A 10,097-nucleotide genomic window follows, 5' to 3' on the forward strand; every position below is an offset into this window, starting at 1 on the left:
CCCATTTATTGAAACTCCTCCATCTGTAATTTTCTGGTACCTTAAAAAAAAAAAAATGTTACTTGCAAAAGGAAGCTACTTATTGCTATTAAGTACTGAAAGTTCACTTAAGGGTTTTTTTTTTGTTAGATCCATAACTGAGTAAATTTTAATTCTCTTGCACTTCATTTTCAGTCCAGGTCAAGAGTGACTGAACCTAACCTTAGCCTCTACTACTACAATTCTGTCTGAGAGGTGTAGGGAAACCTAGGCTATTGCTTTAGGCTGTCCCTTGATCAGATGTGGATTTTACAGCTGAGGTACATAAGGCTGTGTTAACATATACTTCAAAATGGAATGAGGTTGTGTGCTGCCCTCTTCTTTAATACTCCTACATAGATCACAGCCTGTTTCTGCTTGATTTGGCTGTCCTGATCATTTAAGTTTTGACCCCACACTGCTACAAATGAGTAGAGCACCACGTGAGAACTTACCCACTAGGTCCATCTGGAATGGCATTTGCTTTGCGACACAAGTCAAGAACAGTCATTCCAGGTTCAAGCATCAATTCAGCAGAAGCAGCTTGTCTAAAAAGTTCCTGTAACTCTAGGTCAGACATCTCTTCCAGGGCCTCCACACTGCTGTAATAAAGGGCCTTAGTGCACCTGTGAGAACAAAGATCATTCAAAATACAAAGCCAGTCTCATTTTCATACAAAGTGCTACTCAAGTAAGCACGTTCCTCTCCCCAGTTTCTCCTGAGAGCCTACAGAGTAACAGAATTACTTAAAATACACCCCCATTTTTTTTTATTGTACCCCACTGCCCTGCAGATTTTTTTTACATTCCTAATGAATTTTTAAGTCTACAGAATTATTACATTTTTCTCTTTTAACATCCAAGCAACAACCATTTAAATAGTCCCTGAAAAGCTGTGAATCATTACCATTTAAAAAATCTGAAACAAAACTGCTTGACAAATCAAACTTCACCTTTTGGCAGATTCTAGCCCTTCTCTGCCATGGACAAGCTTGGTTACTTCTGCAGCCAGTCGTTTCTGAGGGCCCCATTTTTCAGGTTCTTTAGCATGCATTTCCATGATGTGGGCAATCTCCTCAAGAGGTAGGAAGGTAAACAGTTTCAGGTATCTACGACCAGAGAAAAAATATATTGTTTGTATAGCCATCATTACAGATTTCCTGCCTTTGTCATTCAAACTTCATTAACTAACTAAAATGATTCTTTATCCATTTAAGAAATCCTTATTACAGCTATTTATTTAACACTTAATTGTGCGAGTTATGGTTCATGGATAGAAATAAATGGTATGTGGATAAAGTGGAAAAAGTTATGGCTACTACTAGCTTTGAAGAGGTTTATGGAACTAGTAATTTAACCAGGTATATGAATTTTGTTCATGCTGGGTTTTTTTTTCTGCTTTAGTTTTTCCTTTAACTGCTTTCAACAGTGACTTAAAACTGGTGCCTGAAAACCTCTACTTTGTGAATTCCTTGTATACTCTCTGCCAAGAGCTTAAAATGGTGTAGTTTTATCCCCTTTTTACTTGCACTACTGTTACCATGTCACTGCCTCCTATGCATGTTTTCATCTAGACCAGTGGTCTCCCAAGTGGGGTGCCAGCAGCCCAGGAGGTAGCAAGACCACTGAGGTACAGGAAGAAAGGATTAAAAGTTCAATAGTATTACACTTCTACAAAAAAATAAATATACATTTATTGGGTGTGAATCCTTAAAATTTCTTTCACTGATAAGAGTCTGTGATCAAAAAAGTTTGTAGATCACTGATCTAGAGCTAGTACAGTCATAAATATGAACTTCTTGGCTTTTTCTTAACAAGGCAGTATTCAAATCTGTTTAAGGATATGCAGATTTTAATGTCATGCGGTTGCAGTTCTAAAAGCTGAACTCTGTGTGTTTATAACTAATTAAACAGCTTGTTGCAATTAGAATGTGGTCCTTCTGGATACCTCATGTGAAGTTAAAACTTGTAGTAATTAATATATATTTCAGTGCAGTTACTTATTAATCAGCCCAAGAGACTTCAGTGATACTGAGGTGCTCAGTACTGAAACTAACACACCTTGTAAGACAGAGTCACCCCACTGGCAAACAAAATGCACTATGCTTCTCTTGTTTGTTCATCCACCTGCTAATGTCTTATGCATATGATAGGTTCCACTATCCTGTATACTTAAGAGTCAGTTATGCTTGTTTGTTTAATGAATGTACAGTTATAATTAGCATATACTTCTACATGGAGCTTGTGCTGCACATATCCCAATGAAACCGTTAGAGAACAGTTAGGATCAGGTTTTATGAACAATGTTAAAAAGCAAGATGAACAACTTACTTTTCAACTACATTATCTTGTTGTCTGACAAAAAACTGATACAGCTCAAAGGGAGAAGTCTTATCTCTGTTTAGCCAAACTGCATTTCCAGCAGTCTTTCCCAGTTTATCTCCAGTAGTACTGGTAATCAGAGGTACAGTAATTCCAAATACATCTGTTCCTGTCATCCTGAGAAAGAAAAGATTCACTACATGTTAAAAAAAAAAAATCTTGGTAAAATTGACTAAAACATAAACAGTCTGCAAGGTCCTATCCTAAATATAAAGCAGTTAAATAAGACAGGAAGTGAGGAACAAAAGATGGCTGAAGAGATGTTCTGAAAAGAGTGCTTTAGGAAAAAAAAAACAACTTCAGTTTTTTAAGTTCTTTTGTGTGTATCAAAGAAGTTGACATACTCGAAATAGTTTCATAAGCAACAGCATTAGCAAATTCATTATGCTGGACCTCTTGTCTTCTGCCCTCAGTACTAATTGAAGCTGCTTGTGTGGCTGGGACACTTGAAAGGCTTTTCCTCTGTGCCCATTCTCTGTCTTCTACTAACCAAGCACGTACTGAAGTAGAAGCATTACCACATCCTCACTGATGTGAGGATACTCCAGCAAACTTTCTAAAACTCGCACTAAATTTAGTGGATAAGCAAAAAGCACATCATCGTCGCGTCTCATTTTATTTTTGAGAAGGAATGGAGCAATCTTGACCAATATATTACAACTGCCTCTACTGCGGTGTGATCACACCATGCTGGCAGAGGACTTTGTCCTGATTTTGTCCCACGCTTCAGGGTATTTGATTTTGGTTCTTGGATCCACTAATAAAAAAATCCATCCTTCTTGTTATGAATTCATTAACAATTCACAGAAGACGCTTAAAGCCTGGCCAAAATGTAGGTATGTGCCAGGCTTATGGTCAGGCCAATTAATTATTCCTCTCAAATCACAGTTTTGTGTAAGGCCAAATCTCGAGGGTTGACTTCTGCTCCTGGTGCTTTAGGGGCTGTCAACACCAAGTCGCACAGCATTTGGTGAGAGAATCAACTGGGTTGGAAGAGACCACTGAGATCATCAAGTCCAACCTAGGACCACATCGTCTACTGGGTTATGGCACTCAGTGCCACATCCACTCCTTCCTTAGACACCGTCAGGGATGGTGACTCCACCACCTCCCTGGGCAGCCTATTCCAATGCCTGATCACCCCATCTGCGAAGAACTTCTTCCTCATGTCCAACCTAAACCTGCCCTGGTGCAGCTTGAGTCTGTGACTTCTTGTCCTGCCACTGTTACCCGGGAGAAGCTCGATCCCCATCTGGCTACAGCCTCCTTTCAGGTAGTTGTAGAGAGCAACAAGGTCATCCCTGAGCCTTTCTTCAGGCTCAACAGACCCAGCTCCCTCAGCCGCTCTTCACAGGACCTGCACTCCAGACCCTTCACCAGCTCAAATGCCCTTTTCTGTACCCGCTCCGGCACCTCAACATCCTTCCAGACCCCAGTGGCCCAGAACTGGACAAAGCACTAGAGGTGCGGCCTCACCAGTGCCGAGTACAGGGAGAATCTCTTCCCCAGTCCTGCTGGCCACACTGTTCCCGATACAGGTCTCCCGATGCCCAGACCCCGCGCACCGCCCCCGGCCCCGCCGTACTTGGTGACGAGCTCGTAGCCGGACATGATGTTTCCCATCTGGTCGTGGCCCCCCAGCTGGATGCGGCAGCCGTGGTGCCGGTGCAGGTGCAGGAAGTCGTACGCCTGGAGCGCGGGGTACAGGAATTCCGCCAGGCTCATCCCGTCGGGGCTGCGGAGGCGCGCCTGGCAGCTCTGCCGGCTCAGCAGCGTGCCCATGCGGAGCCGCCCGCCGGCCCCGCCCAGGAACCGCAGCAGCGGCTCCCGGCCGAGCCAGCGGGCGTTGTCCAGCAGCTCGGCCCGGCCCAGCCGCCCGGCCCCCGGCTCCCAGAACAGCTCCCGGTGGTTCTGGAACAGCCGCTCCAGCCCCGCGCGCAGGGCCCTGGCGTGCGCGCGCACCGTCCCGGCCGGCAGCAGCTCCCGCGCGCGCTCCCGCCCGCTGGGGTCCCCGAGCCGCGCCGTGGCCCCGCCCACCACGGCGATGACGTTGTGCCCCGCGCGCTGGAGGTGCAGCAGCGCCATGACGGGCAGCAGGTGCCCCACGTGCAGCGAGTCCGCCGTGGGGTCGAACCCGCAGTAGGCGCACAGGGCCGGCCGGCCCGGCGCCAGCAGCTCCGGCAGCCGCTCCTCCGCGCTCTGCGCCGGGAACACCTCCTGGAACAGCCCGCGCTCCCACTGCGCCGCCAGCAGCCCGCCCGGGCCCCGCGCCCGCCGCGCCTGCTCGTGGGCCCGGCGGCGGGGCGGCAGCGGGGCCCGGCGGAGGCGGCCCCAGAGCCCCGCCGCCCGCCCGCACCGCCCGCACAGCGCCGCGGCCGCCATCGCGCGCGGGGCACGCCGGGAACGGCTGGGGAGGGGCTCCCTCAGGCGGCGGCCCCGCCCCGCCCCGCGCGGGGAGCCCGGTGGGATAACCGGGGTGGGATAACCGGGGTGGGATAACCGGGGTGGGATAACCGGGGTGGGATAACCGGGGTGGGATAACTGCGATGGGGTAACCAGGGCAGGATAGGCGGGATGGGACAACCGGAGTGGGATAACCGGGGGGCAAGAAGCGGGCTGGTACAGCCGGGATGGGGTAACCGGGGCAGGATAAACGGAATGAGACAACCAGGATGGGACAACCGGGACGGGACAGCCGGGGTAGGATAACCGGGGCAGGATGAGCGGGATGGGACAATCGGAGTGAGAACCGCGATGACCCGGTACGGCGGAGCCTGGAGGGAGCCTTGGATGGTCGGGAATTACTTGAGTGCGTGGCTGGTGGTTCTCCTTCACGGTATTAAAATAAATTCACACAGACACACCGTGTGTTATTGGCTTCTCCTCCTCTGCCTTTTTTTTTTTTTTTTTTTTTCCCCCAACTCGAAACACCAGGATTTCCAATGCTTTCAGGCTGAAATACGTACGTGGGAAATGAGGCCCTCAGCTGGTAGGAGGGCGCCGGGCAGGATGCGTAGCAGATGCCTAAATTAGTTACACTGGGGCTTTAGAGCTGTAGAATTTATAAGCTGCATTACCAAAATTTATTAGCTGTGTTACATAGCTTGAGTATTTGGGAAGAGGACACTTATAGGTGTGCAGCTATAGGCACGTGGGTGATAAAAGGAAGATTAGGGGAAACGTGGTTCCTCTCAAAAGGGAAACGGGACACCTGGTTACCTGGGATATGGAGAAGGCTGAGGTATTCCACAATTTTTTTGCCTCAGTTTTCACTAGCAAGTGACACAGCCAGAGTTGAAGAAGGAAAGGTAAGGACGAAGAGAATGAAGAACCACCTGCTGTAGGGGAAGATTAGGTTTGAGATTGTCTAAGGAATCTGAAGGTACACAAGTCCATAGGACTTGATGAGATGCATCCACAGAACCTGAGGGGTCTGGCAGATGAAGTGTCTAAGCTGCTGTTCATTATGAGAAGCTATGGTAGTCTGGTGAAGTTCCCATTGACTGGAAAAGGGGAAAAAGGAAAATAGCCCCCCTTTTTAAAAGGGGAAAAAAGGAAGTCCTGGCGAGCTACAGATCAGTCAGTGTCGCCTCTGTGCCCAGCAAGATCATGGAGCAGATCCTCCTGGATGCTATGCTAAGGCACACGAAAAGTGAATGGTGACAGCCGGCATGGCTCCACTAAGGGCAAGTTGTGCCTGACAGATTTGGTGGCTCTCTACAACAAGATTACAAGGAAAGAACAGCTGATGTCATTTATCTGGACCTGTGGAAAGCATTTGACACTGTCCCACACAACATCCCTGTCTCCAAAATGTGAGAGACATGGATTTGGTGGGTAAACAGCTGTCAGGTTAGTTGCAGTCATAGAATTGCAGTCAACACCATCAGGTCCAAGTGGAGACCGTATATACTGATTGTGTAAAAGTTGCTCAAAATGAGGACACTGAGCTATTTTTGTTCCAAACTGAAAGTTCAGTCTTCAATTAATTTTTAATTGTTGTCATACGAGATAAATGATTTAATGACAGCTATGCTAATTTTTTACTACTTTTTGCTTTGCAGCAATTTCCACTTGCATAATCTTTTCCAGGTGGAAGGCTTCAGAGTTGTTAATCAATGCTGTTGATTAACACTGTGACAGATGGAAGTATCAGTTTTGTAGCACAATAGAGATGTCAACTGTATTACTCTGTATGTGTGTCCACATACATTTCCCCAAATCAGTTACACTTTTTTCCTTCCCCCTGGGGCCAAACCCCTGGACCATCTGCTGTAAATTTGTTCTGGCAGAACTAAAAAATAAAAATGGCTTTCAAAACTGTAATGGGATAGTAAGTGTTTCTTTTAAAAAGGATGAAGTTGTCCAGGGAGAAGGGGTTCCCCACAACTTCTTCAAATTTTGGAATGTATGAGAGTATGAACAAAAGTCTGTGAAACTGGAACATTTATACCAGAGATTGGAGTTCCTTTTGAGGAAATTTTATTGTGTGCTGTAAGTAGCTTTCCTTCTTTCCACAGTTTTAATTTGTTTTTTGAAGTGTTAAGACTTTGTATGTTTACTTTTTCACAAAGAAATTCAATTTGGTAATGTTTGAGTGCCAAGAAATGAACACGGTTTATAATCGTTAATGCAGAACTTTGAAGTCCATGATACCCATATTTGTACACCCTTACTTATGTTTGCAATTGCCCTCATGCAGTTCTACGTTCTTACTTCTTGAAGAGTTGCATAACTAATAGTGTAGAAAGAAGGCTCATTGCTGTTGATAGGTTTGAAAGAAGCTGTTTTCTGGAATTGAACTAAAATACTTTAAATGCCAGTTATTGCCAGCTATGGAAAAAAACCCTAATGAGATCAGCAATTGAAAAATTAGTCTGATGTTTTACAGTTGTCTTCAAGTCCACCCTATTTAATACAAACTACAAATAATTGTGTCATCAATGCACAAATTTTAGGTAACTTATAAATGAGTGCTCGGTAGTGAAATACACAATCATGGAAAGGAAAAACCACTGCAGCCAAGTTCAGATTAGTAAATGTCTCACATTAGGACCTGAGCTATGTGTGGTACTCCTGTAACTAAAACACAGTATCACTGTGTGAACAGAATATGTCGGTGTTTAGTAGTCAGGTTCAAATTTCACTCAGTAGAATAGATGGGCAAGGGGCAGGGTCTGTGTGCTTCAAACCTCATTCTGAAGTAAACAGAGTAGACCTTGTGTAAAACCTGCCTTTACGCAATGCTTTAGGGAGGACCGACTTTGACAGATACCAGATTGCATATGGTAGACTCAGGTCCCTGCTTTATGGACTACAGCAGGGTAAACAGCCTGCCAGTCTGTTGTGCCCCTGCCGTGTTGGTACCTTGAATGGAATTCTCTTGAGTAGTTTTTTTTCCTGCAGTTTTCTCCTTCAGCTGTGATGGTGATGGGTAGCTGATGTTTTCAGTAGTTGCTGAAGATCTCCACTGTGGGAGCTTTTTGTTGCAAGCCAAACTCTGTGCTTTGAAGTGAGAGCCAGATGATTGATTCTTCAAAGCATAAAACCATTGAATATGGTTTTGTTCTCAGTGACACTGTGTAAATTAGTGAATGTGCTTTCATGCTGTGATAGCTTCCTTTGAGATCACCTCCTGCACACCCTCTCACCCTTTGCCTCTTCATTGCTAGATGCCACAATAAGGTTTAATTCAAGTCCTCCAAGTTTTGCTGACCCCAAATGCTGTACAGATACTTTTGGTTTGTGTTTTTTTGAAATATCTGTCTTAAATAAGCACTTTGCATTTTGCACTTTAAAATCACACCTTCGTAGCCATGTGAAATGCTTCAATATTAGGTACTACCTAATGTTCACATCTGAACAAGTTGTGTTTCTGATTACCTGTGGGTACCTTTTTGGGGTATACAATAAATAAGACCAGGCTAAGGAAGGATACTTGATTCTTCTGGTCATTCTTGGTCCTTGACCCAAATGTTTAAATGCTCAGTTGTGATAACCTTGTACAGTCATGGCAGGTGGGAGTTGTATCCAGCTGTTTCTTTGGAAAGAGTCAGGGAAGGGCTTGGTTTGCTAGGAACTGGTCAAAAGGAAGCACAGACTAAATTTCTTAAGAATTTATGGATGTTACTAAAAACCTTGTCTGCAAAGAAGTGATTTCCCCTTTTTTTATTTTGTATTTGTAAAAACAAAATCCTTTTATTAACTTATTAAAAGTGGGCATGTGTGTGCATCTACACCGTTTGGTAATTAGGGAAAAAATGCAGGAAAGAGATCAGACGTAAAACCTTACTTATTTTGTTCCTGGGATTTTATTTCCTGCAAGCAGAAAGAAACTGTCAAATCTGCTCTGTTGTTTTTCTCTGGAGGCAAACATGGCTGGGTACTGGTGTAGTTTGTTTCCAAGTATCTGTTTTCAATTTGCTCTAATGCTTCTGTCATTTAAGGAAGAAGCCAGGTATATTTGGTGGATGAACTTCACTTTTCCTTCTCTTCGCCTTTTTTTCTCCATGTGGTTCCTCTTAAGGTAAAGCAACAGAAACTGGTCCTGAGAGCAAAGGCAAAGTATAGGGTCCTTTTTTAAAGGTAGAAATGACTCAACTACTTTTTATTTTCATTTGTGAAACAGAGATTAGGATAGATGTGTCTCATTATCAAGTTGATCAAGGAAAAAGAAACATAAACAAAAAAACCCCACCTAAAAAAAAAATAATCTCCCCACCCAACTATGGAACAGCTGGATTCTTGAGACTTGTTGCAATTTACTACAATTTCCCCATTCCTCTCATAGACTGGGTGGTTTTAAACCAGCTGAACTACTATGACTTATGTTGATGACAAAAGAGATGGTGCTGAGTTGCCACATTCAGAAAGCTTAGATTAAAGCCTCTCCCCTTGTGGCTGCTGTGACTGTAAATGTATTGTCTAGGAAATTTATGGACCAGGAAATGATTCTCTGTGGCCTTATACTTGAAAGCAACACTGATCAGACTGATCGGCCCTTACTAAAGAAGCTCCGAGCCAGCCAACTACATTACTGTGTTCTAAAAGTCACTAACCAGTTGGACATAATCCAAATCTGGCATTGCACTGCAACTCAGGCACCTGTACTCCCTAAGCAACCCAAACTCAAACCCCACCAGGGAAAGGAAATCCAGCAAGGCATTGTACTCTGTGCTTATTTGATTCCAGGTGTGTAAGGAGCTGTAGTGGCTGGGAAGAAAAAGGAGGGAAGGTGTGTTGGAGAAGTGAAGCAGTTCTACTTTTAAATGTAGATGTTGCAATTCTATCAGCTCCCAAAGTTCATTTTGTCTTTCATGCTGTCTTTGCAAGAAAATAAGGAAGCAATGATCCCAAATGCTGACTAAGCCATAAGTGGTAGGATCACTTTCTGCTCTCCCATTAAGAAGTGCAACTGACTGAAGGGTCTTTTTTATATGCAAAAGCACTACAGCTTCCCTCATGTGTTTCCTGGTCCAGAGACCCTTGTGGTGCTGTTCACCCACAAATCTTGGGCACCTAAAAATAAAAGAAACGTTTCCTGTACATGCTCCAAATCTTGTAGTATAATATACTGTTTTGCAACTGACTGTAGAGCCCAGCTAGGGCCAGGATATACCTTTGACAAAGATGGCAGATAGCAGGAATGCATCCAGGGAATTCAGAGGACCAAGAAGTGGAACAAGTGTCACTCACCTG

The 10,097-nt window shown here is 44.7% G+C and overlaps 1 protein-coding gene across 1 annotated transcript in view; it reads right to left on the bottom strand.

Annotated features, from left to right (window-relative positions):
* The window catches only part of YARS2 (tyrosyl-tRNA synthetase 2), a 9,038-nt gene extending 973 nt beyond the window's left edge, over nt 1-8,065 (bottom strand). Inside the window, exons 1-5 of the mRNA XM_027894221.1 lie at nt 8,051-8,065; nt 3,985-5,228; nt 2,349-2,516; nt 971-1,126; nt 474-644 (exon numbers count right to left, since the gene is read on the bottom strand). Coding sequence (XP_027750022.1) covers nt 474-644; nt 971-1,126; nt 2,349-2,516; nt 3,985-5,228; nt 8,051-8,065 — 1,754 coding nt within the window. The remainder of the gene's footprint in view (nt 1-473; nt 645-970; nt 1,127-2,348; nt 2,517-3,984; nt 5,229-8,050) is intronic.
* Between the last annotated feature and the right edge of the window lie 2,032 nt (nt 8,066-10,097).

This window comes from Empidonax traillii, unplaced genomic scaffold, assembly GCF_003031625.1.
Source record: "Empidonax traillii isolate 1590-97213 ecotype Southwest subspecies unplaced genomic scaffold, ASM303162v1 scaffold421:size509273, whole genome shotgun sequence".
Lineage (NCBI taxonomy): Eukaryota > Metazoa > Chordata > Aves > Passeriformes > Tyrannidae > Empidonax > Empidonax traillii.